This window comes from Anas platyrhynchos, chromosome 10, assembly GCF_047663525.1.
Source record: "Anas platyrhynchos isolate ZD024472 breed Pekin duck chromosome 10, IASCAAS_PekinDuck_T2T, whole genome shotgun sequence".
In the NCBI taxonomy this organism is placed as follows: domain Eukaryota; kingdom Metazoa; phylum Chordata; class Aves; order Anseriformes; family Anatidae; genus Anas; species Anas platyrhynchos.
In genome coordinates this window covers 6,388,941-6,405,326 of record NC_092596.1, presented here as the reverse complement: position 1 = coordinate 6,405,326, position 16,386 = coordinate 6,388,941, and the positions used below count along the sequence as shown (strand labels likewise).

The following is a 16,386-nucleotide window of genomic DNA, read 5'->3' as shown; positions in this document are numbered from 1 at the left end:
ATTGTTACTTGAAGGTGCCATGCTTGTTTTTCAGGGCTATCAATCCTTCTCTTCCTTCAAAGCCACATGCTTTTTTTTCCCCATAGCTACAGATTTGCATTCTCTGTCTTGTGAGAAGTCCCAGCACGAGGTGCCCCATCTTTCCTCCACCTCAGGAGGGAAGGACTCCTAAAAGCTGGGTAGGGAAGAGTGCTGTCCATTGCTAACTCTCACCTTGTTTTGGTAGACAAGGAAACGCAGCGGGAAAAGGAGAAACTGGAAATAGAACTGGCTGCTGCGCGCTCCACCAACGAGGACCAGCGGAGACACATTGAGATCCGAGACCAGGCCTTGAACAACGCTCAGGCCAAGGTGGTGAAACTGGAGGAGGAGGTAAGGCAGCCGGGGGGGAGAAGCTGGGGTAGCTTGCATTCCAGTGAAAGCGACTGTGGGAATAAGTTCGTCTTGTGCAAATTACAAGGAAATCTGCTTGCTTCAAAGCTGTTTATATCGGCTTAGCTTTGTGTTGGTTAGCTAAGCCACTGAACGGCGCGCAGATAAGCCACAAGTCTGTATTTCCTTGCAAGTGCTTTCGTCTAGGCAGCCATGTTTCATTTTCTTTTTGTTTTAACTGATAAAAGTGGGCTGGGGCTGAAATCCCAGCCCTGGCAATTTCCTGAACTTGGCAGAAATTCAGATCGGAATGGGCTTTTTAACTCACGGCAAATGAATGCAGCTTGTCCCCTTGCCAGGTGTTCCACTCACACCAGGTTGTGGTACACAGTGCAGATCACTGCGTGTGCCCGGCCTGCATAATAAGCTGGGCATGACAATGACCTTGCTTGTTTTCTGTCCCTTTCCTCCCAGGAGAGGATAATGAATTTGAGCTGTTTAGCAGGGCAGCTTTCACAGCAGTTTCTTTTGTAGCCTTGTCCCTGCCATTCGTACGTGGCTCTCACCTTGCTGCCCTTCTGCGTCATAGCAGCCGTCCTCTTTCCTCCCGCCTACTCCTTTCCTCTCCAAGGCTCCATTTCCCCCTCCCAGACCCTGCTTCCTTTACTCCTACTCTTCCTCCATAGAGAGCCCCCGGAGGAAATCTCATGGCCAGGCAGACTTCCTCCAGGGCAGGTTTGTTCTCTCCTTCAGTTCTGCCATCTTCCTGCCTCCTGGTGCTCATCATCCCCCTCAGCTGAGCACTGCCTGCACCCACCTGCATCTTGCGTTTTGGAGATGTTCTTTAAACCTTCCCTTTGTCATAAACCCTCCCTTTATCAGCTTCTCCTCCTCTTTCTGCTTAGGATCCCAGTGTGCCAGCAGAGGGGGGATGGTCAAATACAGAGTGAGCATCCTCCTGTCTCATCTTGCCTGCCTTCTTTCTCTCCCAGGTACAGATGCAGCTGCCTTCTTAATTTTAGTCTGCTCTTCTCTGAGCTTTTACTTGCTTCAGTAGCTCTTCTGTGCTTTCTCCTGGACTGCCCTCATGGTCACTGCAAGCACTGCTGAGGCCATTTGGAGCATCCGCTGGCCGTGGTTCCTCACTGGGGAGCCAGCTTCCCTGCAATACAAATTATAACAATGAAGAGAGGAGAGCAGATTCAAAGGGACATTCAAGTATCACTGTCCCCATTCAGCCCCGCACACATCTGACAAGCCCATTGATTTCACGAGGACTGCAGCATTTCCTGGCAGGGCTGACTTGCACCTTGGCTGCTTTGGAGGAGCATTAGGTCTAGGGGAACTTAAACAGAACCACGATCAGATCTCCTGTTTGGCTCTCTCTCAAACTGTTCTATCATTTGATTCTGCAGTGTATGGCAGCTCCTTGCCTCTCATTCAGATTTTTCAGTGCTTTAATGATTCTAAAAGTCTCGCAAGTGACCAGCTTTAAGTACACAGGACATCCTGGTGGCTTCCCTGGGGTCATTCACATGCTTGGAGCTGGCTTTATAAAGATGCTGCGGTCAGCCGGGGCCAGCACGCACAGCACTTGGCTAGGTCAGGCTTCTGTGCAAAGTTGAAGCCTTCAGAGGCGATCATAATTGTATGTTTTCTTTTCAAAAGACCTCTCATTTTACTAGGAGAATTGTTTTCAGTGCTGTTGCAAAGTATTTCTGCTCAGGTAGAATAGGAAAATGGGTAAGTAAATGTGGCCAGATTTGCATGACCCAAACACGCCTGTGCCGATAGAGAGCGAAATGCCCTGCTCTAGATTGCACGAAGGTTTCTGGTCATTTGCATCCAACCTTTGCTCGAATCCCAGGGCGTGCAGGAAGTGCCACCCTTCCTGTTGTAGATAAATATGGAAGCGTCTCAGTGAGGGAGCAGGAATTAACTCTGCTTTTTCCTAGAGGTGAGGGGGAACAAGGAAAAAAAAAAAAAGAAGGGGTGAAGAGTCACTTCTGCATGTTTCCCAAATCACTTTTTAATGAAATGCTTAGGATTATGAAGCATTTGTTGCCTCATTAGCATTAAGTTGTGGGAACTTCAGAAATCCCTGAGCTCTTTGGTAGCTTTCCGAAAGACAGCCAGGCGAGCTGCTTGGTGCTCAGGGCGCTGTTCAGAAGCGAGTCTAAATGTCAGCCTGAGCTTCTGACATTCAGTGACCAAGATATAGGAACAATTTGTCAATTACTTCTTTTATTCCTGCCAGCCTCATCTGGGTTGCTAGTCCCTGTAATTGTCAGGAATTTCCAAACTAGTCCTGCAGAAGAGGGTGGAGTTTCTTACGTTAAGGTTTGGCAGCCGCTCTGGCTCAAGGCCTGAGGGGGGTGTGCATATTTCAGTTGTTGCATCCTGTAATGTGAGTTTTCAGCTTTTTTTTTCCCTTTCCGTTTTGACTTCCTATTGAGCAGAGCTACCCTGCCTTGTATTCACCAGATCCTTTATAAAAAGAGTATTTTATTTCTGTTATAATGAGACCTGTAAGCCATATGTCACCACCATGGCTGGATTTACATGTTGCATTGGAACTGGAACGTACACATTCTTTTTAAAATCCTTGGCCTGAATTGCCAGTTTGGGCAAAACCACGCATCTGTAAAATGCAGGTACTTGTCTCCTCTGGAGCTTGGGGAGTTTTATACGGACTGGATTTTAGCATCCAAGTTGGAGGGAAGGAAGAGATAAAGGCATGCTAAATGTGATAGAGAAAGGAATGATCTTAGGTGCCTTTGCTTTTGGAAGCAAAAGCAGGTATTCAGAATACTTTCCCGTCTCTGTCAGAAGTGGTGAAATGACTCCTTGGGTTTAGAATGAGTTGCCATTAAAATTAGATAGTGTGGAGTTTATTTCTGCAAAGTGCTAAAAAGAGTGAGTGACGGTGGGTATTTAAAACAAACTTAAATATGCTCGCAGACAGGCTTGCAGAGTATGTGTATGTTCTATGTGTAATATTTAAACTTTACTACTTCTCTACCAGCCATAAAGATACCAGTAATTAACCCGTTTTCATGACTCTATTTTCATCCTTCCCTTTCATAGATGTTGCACAGGAATGTTTAAGTCAGCAGCTTATTAAAATCATTTCTAGTGAAGTATATGATTTTTTTTAAATCAAAACTTCAGATTATTTTCATTACATGCAATTATTTTGAGATAAATCGTGTACCTTTGAGGTGAAACGCACGTTGGCTTAAACCCACGTATCCCAGAAACGGGCAGTGCCAATATTTGCAGCGGGAGCATCCAGAGTCCCTGATGCTGAAGCACGGAGTGCCATGGGGGTCCCAGCTGCAGGCAGCCACCTCATCTGCTAGCAAACACCTCGAGAGCAAGCAGGACAGGTGGTTAAACTTCACTTTGCTCACAGGCAGAACTGCAGGGGGACACAGCAAGGTCCATGAGTCCTTACGAGGCTCGTGATACTGCACCAGGGGGCTCTGTGCCAAGCCGTTGGCCCAGCCACAACTACGAGGTGGAAAGGCTACAAGTGCTGCTGCTTTTAAGCTCTTTGTAAACAGGATTTTTCAGAAGCTTTAATGAACTTGGTCATTCTGGCTTGCTCTGGTTAATTTGTACCATGTAAGACCATGGTTCAAAAAAAAAAAAAGTAGTAATTTTTTTTGGTTGTGGTTTAACTTGTACTCCTTTGCTTCACTGCTTTACAAAGCCACCGTTTTAACAAGGGCCTGAAGGAGACAGCTTTGAAAACTAGTGACTACCATTAAGCAGATATAATTATCTACTGTGCCATCCTCGTGTGCACACCTTGCAATAGAAAGCAAAGCCTGACAGCCTGTGGTGGGTGTGAATTAGGGGCTGGGGGAAGGGAAGGAGCTTGAGTGAAATATCTCCTCTACAAGCAGCTTGTAGTTGGGGGCTATAAGATCTTCCAGCCATCAGAGTTCAACACAAACCAGATACCAGAGCTAGGATATTATATTCATTTCCCACTCAGCTATTGTGGGGAGAAATTGTGTGCTATTTCTGATAACACTGGGGGTTCTGTCTGGGGGGAAATGTAGAAACATGCGTTTCCAAATGACTTCTATTGTACTTCACATACTGTATCCGAGATGATTTCAGAACAGAGCTCTGGCTTGTAGGGAAGAGACCCAAAGGAGAGTTTGTGTGCTTGAAGGCTTGTCTGTTTTTTTCCAATCACTTCTGGGTCTATAAAAAGATATTCCTAGTCTCCAGCAGCTTTCCCTCTTGTGTGCTTAGGCTCTGAGCTACATAACTGCTCCTTTCAGGACAGAGCTGTTCGTGGATGGGCAGGGTGGACAGGAGACAAAACTCCCCCCCCCTTGCCTCTGTTAATGACCTGTGTTCATGTAATGGTGCAGAACTGGCTTTTTATTGCTTTGTCTTTACCTGGTGTTCTGCCTGTTAGTGCTTTTCCAGGGCTGGCTTTGAGAGTTTTCACTTATTGGAAGGCAAACGAACGGCGAGGCGACGTTATGGCATTCCCATGCAGCAAGCACTGCTCTGCAGGAGGATAGCGTTACCAAATTGCTTCAGCATGCATTCTTGCTGAAGCCAGTGGCGCCTTCTTGGGCCTGAATTCAAACAAACTGAGGGTTCAAAGGCATCCTAGAGCAATACATCCCCGCTGCAAGAGGCAGAGGTGGTTTAAACGTGCTTGCTGCCTTCTTTCTTTACTGCATTTCTGCCATAGCAGGCACATTCTTGTGGGGAAGCACATTTTCAGCTGCATATGAATGGCTTCAGCTTTAGGAGAAGCCCAGAATGTAATGAAAACACCCTGAATATATTAAACAAAGGACTTTGAAGCCATCAGAAATAGTGGGTGGGAGACAGGCAGATGCTGACGAGTGTTACCAATTTGCTGAAATAGGAGCTGTCCAAGATGAAGAGGGTAATCGTGGGGTTTGTCAAAATGCCTGGGAGGGTTTCTGAATCATTGCTAGCGAGGCAGGAAGTCCTCTCTTCTTCCCCAGAAAAACTCTTTGCTGAGTAACCCATCTGGAAGCGATGAATCTCCACAAAAGAAGAGCCTTCCTTCCCCCTCACCTGCTATGCCAGGACCACGCTTCTCCTGCGGAGGTAGCTCTGGTCCTGAGGGTATTGCAGCCTCTTGTCTCCGTGCAGCTTCCCACGGGAAGCTCCTCATCTCTGCCTGCCCCTGCTCCCTGCACCATGCGCGTGAAACCTCCCTGCCTTCTGAGCCTTCAGCCTGCAGGGACTGAGACCCCTGGCAGAAGTTGCACGGTTTGTCAAAGATGTGGCTGAGAAACCTAAATCAAACGAAGCGACACAATTTGTTTGGTTTCTAGAATATTAATCCCTCTTCTGCTGGGCAGTTAGGGTAATAACAAAGTGTCCCTGTCCTGATAGGAACGCTTTGTCCTTGGCCATTGCTTTGAGACCATGCAAAGCTCTCTGGAGCAGAGGAACCTTCAGGTTAGCAGCTGCCAGGCATTACAGTGTCTCAGGGAATCTTACCAGAATCCTTTCACTGAAGAAAAGTTTCAGTTTTCTAGGTTTCGTGCATGCCTTTGTTTAATCATTTTGTTCTTGTCTGTTAAGGGCGGTTAGGTTAGTCGTTCTGCATTGCTGGAAGCCCTGCAGTTGGGGGATATGGGTGTGCAGGCATTATCAGAGCGTAAATCTTCCTGGCTAACTTGGAAACAGCTTGCTCTCCGGGTCAGCTGCGCTCGGAGCAGGGAAGCCTCCAAATCCCAAGTGCATCTGCTTGGCTCAGCTGGCTCTCAACTGCAGAAAGCAATCCTGACATGGGAAAGAGGAAAGGAAGACTGAAATTCTTGCTCAGGAGGCCAGGCAATCTTTTTAGGGGTATTACCTGCAGCAATTCAGGCTTTTGTGTGCTAGATTCCTACAGAGCCTGTCCTCGCCTTGCCTGTTTTGCTCAGTTCTTTTGCAGAGATTTTGTAAACGTCATGGGGAATGTGAACGGGAGAATGACTGCTCTCGTTTTAACTGCTTTAATTAGAAAATCCTGCTGATGAAGCCTGACCTCTGGTACCTGGCTAGGACACTTCCTGATGCAGTCAGGGATGACCTGGAGAAGTTGTGTGTGTTCACTGAAGCTGTGCCATGTGCAGGGAATGCCGAGGAGGAATGTAGCCATGCTGCAGTGCTCCGCTGGGCTTCCAGACGTGCACCACGGCTAGCTGAGATCATACGGGCTTACAGAGGTGTTACAACACAGATAGTAATGTAAGTCGAAGGCTCTGCGTTTTCAGAGCACCCTTCAAGGCCAAATAGTTGCATTACATGAGCATGAGCCTAGTGACACGCAGCACCATCCGAAGGAAAATGACTATCTTGTCACATTTCTGTAAGCCCGCAGACGGAGGGGCGTGACTGCATCCTTGTAAAGCTTCAGGAATGAGCTCTTATCTGGAGCACGTGTTCCCTGCGAGGCCTCTTGCAGAGGAAGGAGTTCCAGCATCCTTTGATGCCATCTCCCCTGTGGTAGATGTTGCTGCGGCCCTTGGCACGGAGCAGCCAGGTTTGGTTCTTTGCTGGGCGAGAGAGGGTGGGGGATCCGTGGCAGCCAACCAAGAACAAGCCTCAGCATGCTGCCTTTTTTCCTTCCTCCCATCTCACTGAGGGCTGCAGCACACTGGCAACGCTCAGGAAACTGCTTCCAATTCCTGTCTTAGGAAAACTTAATCATACTCTCCGTTTATGGTAATGAAGTCCCTCTGTGCTTGGGAGAATTATTTCTGGGCCTCTTTACATCCAGAGGTCAGAACAAGTCAGAAATACTACCTATAAATGTAATAATAATAAAATCAGCCTTCGCTAGTACCTCTTCTGCAGAGGATCCTGGTTCACAGAAGGTAAACTTCCTCACAAGTCCTCACTGTGGCAGAGCTGGCGATGAATGGCACTGCCAGAAGAAGCAGTGGACTGAGTCAGTGCAGCAAGTGCAAGAAATAAAACAATTTCCTACGTAAAGGATAATTATGGCAAGACACCTTAGGAAAGCTGAGTTGTCTGGAGCACATACATGCCTTTAAAGCTCGCTGAACATCTGGGTACTGCAAAATTGAAGATGATTTGAAGGATTTCTGAATTAATTCTGTTTAAACCCTAAGTTTTTAAACGTAGTTATTTTTTTACTGATGCAGGAAAATGAAGTGTGCTTTGTGGAGAGGAAAAACAAAACTCCGTGTGAAAAGCCACTGAGCAAGCCGTGCCTGTGCTTTAGGTCTGGTGCATGCGTTAGGCATGTGCAGGCAGTGCTGTGAAGTTGGGCAACAGCTCGTGTTGCAACGCTTCACCTGCAGGTTGGGCTGATGGGAGCACTTTCAAAGTGAACATTTCAGCGGAATTTCTCTGTCCTAATTCTCTTTCGGCTGGGCACTTTGAGTGCAGGCCAGAAAGTTAATCCACACATACATGTTCTCAGATTTATTAATTATGAAACCAATAAAACCTTGTTGTCGGCTGCCTTTTGGAAGAAGAGCATTGCCTGCCTTAGAAAACTTCTCAGAGATTTCAGTGCTTCGCAGCAGGTCATGAGAAACCAAAGGTCTGGCCTTCCTGCCTCAATTCTGCACACAGAAGAGGGGGAGAGATCTGATTTTCAGGAGGATTTCTGTATTAAATGCACTTTTTTGGAGTCTGACAAAGCTTAAATCGGTGCTATTGAGCATTATGACCCGGAATAAAAAGATCTATTAATTACAACATTTTTTTTTCCCTGCAGAGTAGCAGCTGAATATTAAGTTGTTTTAAAATGTTCTTGTCCCTCCCATTCCAAACAAGTTGGAAATCTTGAGCAATCAAAGCATGAAAATACCTTTCTGCTGTACATGCACTGGTGGGAAGGCCTTTGGCTGGATTACTCACTCGTTACTGTAACTTTTATTATAAAATACTTGTTTGGGGAAAATCCTCTAGGGCAGCGACATTCACGCTGTGAGGTTAGGTGCCTGCTGACTTTATGAAGAGAAGAAAGGGATGCCACGTCTGGCATTAATAGCGTTTGGAGACTTCTCTCTGGTGCTCACTTTGCAGTCTCTGGGTTGCCTCAAGGAACAGGAATATGAAAAGGGAGACGTTTGAAGCATCACGTGGCGGGACCTTTTGGGAAGGACGGCGTGGTGCAGGGATGGCTCGATTCACTCAGATCCGAGTCCCGCAGGCCTGTTCTCCTGGCTGCCCCGTAACTACGAGCAGATTCCCGGGGAGCACTGGGAGAACAGGACCACCAAACAGTGGTACTTTCCCAGACCCCTTTCTGCTTCCGAGAAGGACTTCCTGAGCCCAAACAGCATCTTTTGTCCTCGATACCCCTCAATGGACTTTTCTTCCATGAAGCTCCAGAGTAGCTCTTTGAACTCGCATAAGGGAGCCTGTGTTTTGCGTTGTGGTGCTTCTCTAGGCTTTGGCTCTGACTTGGGAAAAGTTGCCTCCTTCCTACTATGTTGTATTTCAGAGTTTACAACAACCACAGCTAAAAATGCAGTGCCCCGGCGTTGCTGTGTGAGGCCAGCCAGCTGTGATTGTTACGGACAGTCACGTCTGTGAGTGCAGCGCTCTGTGGGTTAGAATAGGCTTGTGCTTTATTTATTCTGACCTTTTTATTTTCGTGTTTTAGTTTGGTTTTATTCTGCCTGAAGTGTGCTAAGATGGTTACTGGGAGGAGAGCTCCAGGCTCTGTCTAGTGTACACCTTGAGCCTGTTTTTGCAGTGGGACTGGAATGGGATCCTGCCAGCAGCTTTCAATATTGCACTGAAAAACAAACCCTGTTCTTAGCTGGTGGGCTGGATCTAATCCTTGTCTTTGCTACAGTTACCTCGGTAACAGGCACCAAGTCACATAAATGCCCTCTGGTACCAACCCACCTTGGTACATTTGCAACAAATACCTGCCTCGGTTTCCCTGTCACTACCACGGGGATGCTGAGGATGGCAAGAACAAACAAACCTAGCAGGACAGTGGAGATGGGGAAGAGCTGTAACCTGCAGAGTGTCTGGAGCCCAGGCTGGAGTCTGAAGGCCCCTCACGGCTCCAACTGGCTGCTTTCCTCCTGGCTGCCGTTGCAGCGTTCTGCAATGCGTATGAGGCCAGAAGTTGACTCCCTTGTTCTCCTTACCTAACTTCAGTTACATTTTCCCTTTTGTTTCAGCTCAAAAAGAAGCAGGTCTATGTTGAGAAGGTGGAGAAGATGCAGCAGGCCTTGGTTCAGCTGCAGGCAGCGTGTGAGAAGCGGGAGCAGCTGGAGCACAGGCTGCGGACGCGGCTGGAGCGAGAGCTGGAATCTCTGCGGATGCAGCAGGTATCCTTCCTCCCTGCCTTGCCCGGCTCCTGTTAGGATTGTACGCTACACCACGCACGAGAGAAGGGCAGTGGTTTTTCTCCATCATGCAAAATGAGCACATTTTTCTTTTGTTAGCTGCTTTCCTGCTGGCCACGTAAAATGAGCAAATTTTTCTTTTGGTAGTTATCACGCTGGCCTTTCTGTTGGTCTTTACTTGATTTAATTATTCCACTCTAACCAGAAAACATAGATAAGGTAGCAATAAGGGATCCATCCCCTGACAATATTCAGACATAGACATCTAGCTACATGGTGTTCTATCTTTGAGTAACCTGGTTATATTTACTTTTGTATTATTTTAAAAATATTGCTCACAGTTGAAATTTATGTAAAATTCATTAACAGCTGGTCTGAAAAAGAGGCCCTTCATAAAACTTCCATATTGGAAAAAAAAAAAAGCCTACCAAAACCACAAAACCAGTTCCGTAAAGGTAGCTGATGGAAACAGGCAGAAGCTTCCCATAGAGCATATTGGAATTGTAATGTGAGTCTTTTTCAGTGGAATGAATGAGTGAGAAGTAGATTGTGCAGGGTGTTATGATGTGAGGTTTTAGGTGGTGTTACAGTGTGATGCATTTCAACAAGCATCAGATACAGGCCTGCATCCTCTTTCCAGAAAAATTTACAAACCTGACAGTTTATACCTGTGTCCTAAATCACATTCAGTTCCAGCCTGTGTTTAGTCCTTGACTGCCGTATCTGTGTAGGAACGGATATTTAAATATTAATTGGATTTTGTATTGGTTTGCTAGGAGTTACAGTAATTCGATAAGCTTTCTTCCACGTTACCATGCAAGATTACTTGCCCTGAACCCCACAGCTTTTAACTGCAAACCTGATACAAAGCAAAAAAATAATTTCTTGTCATGGTTTCAGAATTCTGAGCTGGACACGAAACAGTTTGCCTGCCCAATTTCTTTCTTTTCTTTTAAAGTAACTTTTTTATTTTTAAGTCAAATATCATGCCAATCGCAGATGAGACTTTCATGTAAAACTGTGAAGTTTGCACTTCGAAATTTTAGCACAGCAAATCTCTGCTCTTTCTTGATTTGAGAGAAGAGGAGCAGTCTGTCTTCAAGTCTTGCTTTAGAACTAAATTATTTTTAACTCCCGGCTACTTAATCCACAGGTGTACACTGATGGGAGTGATTTAGTAATCGAATCCTAATATATCCTAATATATACTATATATCCTAATACATTATATATCCTAATATTTTGGATTTCTTTTTAAAGCTGTTGAAATTCTTGTGCTTTGTTGGAGCGGTGCTGGAAATAAGTTTGAGTTACTTCAGGCAGTATGGATGAGCTGTAGGCATCAGACCTGAGTAGTGTGATCCAGCTCTCTGGCGCTCACTTGGGGCTTTGCACATGGAAAAAAGCTGTAAGGAGCGTTTTCCATCGCAGATATTTGCCTGTTAGTACCCACCAGCTGTGGAGTGGCACGAGGAAGCACTCTAGCATGAGTACAGCTGTCTTTTGAGGAGTGGTTCTTGGCATGTTACGACTTTTGAGCTTCACCATTTGGAAAAGAGAAGCCTGGCTTTGCCAGGTTTGGACAGAGCGAGGCTGAAAATGTGCCTGCAGGTGTTTCAGGTTAAACTCTAAAGGAGACCGTGACCATCACCCAATGTGCCCAGCACAGCTCAGGCTGCTGCGTTTCCCTCTGGGGAGCTCTTGCATCGAGCCAGCGCTGCTCCTGCCCAGCCTCTGTCTTTCAGCCCAAAGCAAACAAACCGACCCTGAGCCTTACAGGTGCATCCTGTGACTTCTTTTTGTTTTGTTTTTCGGAACCAGCGTCAGGGTACATCTCAGGCTGCCAACGTGTCGGAGTACAACGCCACGGCGCTTATGGAGCTCCTGCGTGAGAAGGAAGAAAGGATTCTTGCTCTGGAAGCTGACATGACCAAGTGGGAGCAGAAATACCTGGAGGAGAGCGTGATGAGACAGTTCGCTTTGGATGCAGCTGCGACCGTGGCTGCTCAGAGGTAAATGAGACTATTCATAGCACAGGGATTATTTTCTTTTTCCAGTTGAATGTTGAATTTCCCACCGAGGAATGTTGTCATACCACCTTCCCATGATACCTTTCCTTGTGGTCTGAACGGCTTCACAAACTTCTGTGTGCAAGTGGAGCTTGGCAGCTTTTTCCTGGGAGCTGCACGATTGCCAACAATTAAAAACTTTCTGGTAGGGGAAGATTCCCCCACGTGTAAGAACCATTTCCAGACTAGAATTGTTCTGAGCCATTCCTCGAAGCTGTTGCTTCAAAAATAGATGTATGAGGAGGGTTGCTGTTGCTTTTTGTTGTTTGTTTTCTAAACAGGAGTCAGTCCTTGCTGGTCATGTGGGATGGGGTAAGCTTGGTGAATCACATTGCTCACCCTGAATGGCTTGCTTGTTCTCCAGAATGTTTTTGCAAATTACTTTGTGGTACTGTCCTCAACATGGTTACTAACCAGAAACGTCTACTAGGAAATTCTGCTCAAAACCTTCTGCTGTGTGTAGAGAGGAGTGCTTGTGGGGGTGGGAAGGAAAGGGTGTCTGAAGTTTGGTAACAAGGTCACATTCCAAGATGGCTCTCCAGAAGCACATAATAAATACGGTTGCAAACAGGCCCAAGTGCTTCGGCTAGTTGGCAAGCAAGAGCTGTTATTGGAGTGCAATTCTTTAATGTCAGGTAGTGCTTACATGTAATTTCATTGATCACTGGTTTCTGCTTCTTGACAGCAGATTTTATGTTAGATTGTTTCAGGAACCAGATTCAAATTGGGATGTTATCGCAGCTGGCTTCCTAGCACATCAGATCATACTCAAATTACAGGGGGAAGTCACAGATCTGCTGTGTTAGCATTTAAAGGCTTATCTTATCTTGCTCCAAAAGCTGGCTGTTATTTTGGGGTATTGATGTTTCTTGTGCACTGTTCTCTGCCTCCCCAGAGATTCTCTAAAGGCTCTCGCTACTGCTTGTCCCGAGAGGCTGTGTTATATTTTCAGCACGTGCTGATAAACAGGAGTCTGGTCTATTGTTTGTCATGGAATGAGAGGGGCCGTGATAGGCCTGTTCGGGTTTGGTAAATGAACCAGAACCTTTTCCAGGCAGGAAAGAGCCAACCCCCGGTTTTCCATTTCCTTCTAGCTCCCTCAGAAGAGGTTGTTCCAGCAGCAGCAGGGCTTCTGCAAGTTTCTGTGCAGTTGGTACCTGCAGCGTAGCCTTCTCAAAAACAGGCTGTGAGGGATTTCATTCATTTCAGTGGTAACCTCACCTGTGCTGTGCACAACTTTGCTTTCCTTTTTCTTTGGTAGTGGAAAACAGCACCCCGTAGGAAGCTGAGGTACCAGGAAGGCTGCTTCACAGCACAGGCTGTACCTGGGTCAGGTTAGGTTTCTTTGATGATGAGTTTCTTGTGCCCATCACGCTGGTGCTTTGCCATTCCTGATCTGAACTTTTGTAGGGTTAAATGCACGTTTCCAGACAGTTCTTAGGCCTTGTTCTTGTTTGAGGGAACAAATTTCTTATCACTATCAATTGGAGCTATTGGTAACTAACTTTTTTTAAAAAATTAATGCATAGCTATGGCAGTAACACGCTCTTATGCTGTGCATGTGACATAAAGCATTGCAGTGACTTCGTCCTGACTATACAGCAACAAGTAGGATGAAATACTCGTTAGGTTTTGGTTAATGGACTGAACACCCATCACAGCGTTAACATCAGGCACTGTGTGGAGTCCATCTAAAACTGTTTTCAGTTCATTCCAAGTATTTTGGACCAAGGTGCTTAGAATTGCTTTAAAATTTTCGTGACTGTCTCCCTTCAGTGCATACTTAGATACCCTGTTTTGGAGGGAGAAGGGAAAAAACTGCATGTGAAGTGCAGGTAGCATTCTTTCAGTTGAAACAGTGGATTCACAGTGAATCTGCTAGATCACAGCCTGGCCTGGGATGGACAGTAGATTGACCACTGCTACAATTATTGCATGTATTTATAATCCTACCTGCGTTAGGACTGGGAGATGGAATTCTGGAAGACACTGAGACAGCTTAAACTCAAAAAAGAAATGAATGCTCCTGTTTGTTACTTTTGAGCAATCATTTTGTGCTGCTAGGAGGAAAGGAGCATATTCAGCTGGTCCTTCATCTGCTCTGCTGCTTCTTCCCAGGGACACGACGGTGATCAGCCACTCACCTAACCCGAGCTATGACACCTCGTTGGAAGCTCGCATTCAGAAGGAGGAGGAAGAGATCCTGCTTGCCAACAGGAGGTGTCTCGACATGGAGGGAAGGTAAAATGTAGTTTCGATCCCATCTGTCTTTAGGAAGGGGATTTTAAATGAATTATCTGGGTAGATGCCTCAGAACCAGAAATCCTTAGGTTTTCACCAGTAGCAACAACGTAGAATGCCAGATGCTCGTTTGGCCAAGGAAGTAACTGCACAGCAATCCAAAAGCCATCTTAGATTTTTGTGTCTAGCTTATTCCTCTTCTCTTGTCAGGGCATCTTCATCAGACCTCCAGCCACCTGTTATCACTTTCACAGACCTGTTTTCCCCAACATTTTTGCAGTGCAAACTCCCCGGTCTATAAATACTTATTTTTTCATTTCTGTTGGTCTCATGCCCAGCCCATAACTCTCAGCCTTGCCTCAAAGCCTCTTCCATGCCTGATGGGAGCAGCTTCCAGCACCCAGAGGCGGGTGGGCATCTCAGGGAAGCTCTGTTCGTGTACATACAGGAAGTCTGATGCATCATCTGCTGTGGTGGGGCCGTGAGCAGGCAGTGCTCGAGGTGATAAGCTCACCGGTGTCCTCTCTGTGCCTCTCTGAATGCCATGGGGGGAGTTCAGGTCATAGCCACGGAGAGCTGAGGTCTCAGTCTGAGGACACAGGAGTTCAAAAATGTTGTTATTTGTTCTTCTCGACAAGGATCAAGACTCTGCACGCTCAGATCATTGAGAAGGATGCCATGATCAAGGTGCTGCAGCAGCGCTCCCGCAAGGAGCCCGGGAAGACTGACCAGCTCTCCTCGATGAGGCCCGCCAAGTCGCTCATGTCCATCTCCAACGCGGGCTCGGGCTTGCTGTCCCATTCGTCCACGCTGAGCAGCACTCCCATCCTGGAGGAGAAGAGGGAGGACAAGAGCTGGAAAGGCAGTCTAGGTAATTTTTAAATAACTGTGGCCCTTCGGATAGGCGAGTCACTGCTTAGAGGGGAGGCAGGAGCAGCAGCAGGATGAAGGTGTCTGACAGCCGGATTGACTGGCCTAGCACGCAGCAAAACTGACTGCAAGCAAGGTGGGACAGACTTGGCACAACTCTTGTTTGAATCACACGTGGGGAAACGGTGACTTCTGATCTCAGGCTCTGTCATTAAAATATTTCAGCCTTAATTCTCACTCGGTTTGGTGCCTGACCTTAGGGATAGTTGGGATCTCGTTTTCAGAGTTTCCCAAGCAGGTGCTTTCAGGTGGGTTGTTACAGCTGTCTGAAGCTGTAAAGCCTCCTTCAGCAAGCAGCCAGCACAGATAGAAATCGGGATTGCTATCCTCTGGTGTTGTGCCTGCGCCAACATGACTTCTGTCTGGAATGGCTCAGCACCATCGTTTAGAGAACAGGAGTCATATCAAAGCAAATCTTAGATTGTGTCTTTCTTCCTGGAAAGAAATTAGGCCCACAGGTCCTCCCTATGAGACCAAATGGCCCTGAGAGGTGAATGAGGTCTCTTTCAGCTGATCTCAGGGTGTGCAGATTTACCCAGCCGTAGCTGGGCAAGTGCTTAGAGTCAGGGAAGCCTGGTGTTAGTGCTGACTTACGTATCTTTGCGTGCAGCAACACGATGCTGCTTTTCTTCAGCTACTTCAGCACCCAGTGGTGAAAGGCGCTCGAGAAAGGTGAATTAGAGCTGGTTGCTGAAGCACAGGGTGCCTTCCAGACCCTAGGGGAACTGCTACAGAGAGGGGCAGAACGGATTCCAGTTGGTTTTCTGGGACTGTGAAATTTCCTTCCTTTTTTCCACAAAGGTGTTCTGCTGGGAACAGAATATCGCTCGGAATCCATCCCCTCCACGCCCTCTCCTGTCCTTCCTTCCACCCCGTTGCTGTCAGCCCACTCGAAAACGGGCAGCAGAGACTGCAGCACCCAGACTGACCGGGGGAGCGATCAAAGCAAAGCTGCTCCTCCTGCTGCAGCTCCCACACCAGGACGGCTCCCCAGTACCAGCCTGGGCTACAGCGCGGACAAAACAGGTGAGGAACCTCAGCTGAACCCCGGAGGGGCCCCTGCCACTCACTCAGCATCAGCTCTGCTCCACAGGGCAGGCTCCTGAGCTTTATCTGTTCAGGAAAACTGGGTTTGCTTTTGGGGAGGGCACATGGTTCTCAGAGACAGGTTTTTGGGCTGACGAGTCTCAAAATTGAAAAAGAAAAAAGCTTTAAGAGTGGCAGGATAAGCACAGGCACACCAGGCAGGGAGGTATAGCAGGGTTGCAGAACTGGAGCAGGTATGTGCAAATCCTGGGACAGTCTCTGAGTCAATCTGCTCTGAAATAAGTTGTGAGCAGCACGTGGGGTTGAAGCAGGTTACAAAAATGGGCCGTAGAAACTGGCCGTTGTGTTTCAGTGGGTATTCAAAGCAAAGGGGACTTAGGTAGGGA

At 47.0% G+C, this 16,386-nt stretch overlaps 1 protein-coding gene across 6 annotated transcripts in view; it reads left to right on the top strand.

Annotated features, from left to right (window-relative positions):
- AMOT (angiomotin) overlaps nt 1-16,386 on the top strand; it is a 60,006-nt gene that overhangs the window by 38,816 nt on the left and 4,804 nt on the right. For all 6 annotated transcript variants that reach the window (XM_072042990.1, XM_072042988.1, XM_072042991.1 and 3 more), the window contains 6 exons: nt 227-372; nt 9,546-9,695; nt 11,535-11,725; nt 13,901-14,023; nt 14,662-14,894; nt 15,755-15,979. In XM_072042990.1, the coding sequence (XP_071899091.1) occupies nt 227-372; nt 9,546-9,695; nt 11,535-11,725; nt 13,901-14,023; nt 14,662-14,894; nt 15,755-15,979 (1,068 nt within the window). The remainder of the gene's footprint in view (nt 1-226; nt 373-9,545; nt 9,696-11,534; nt 11,726-13,900; nt 14,024-14,661; nt 14,895-15,754; nt 15,980-16,386) is intronic.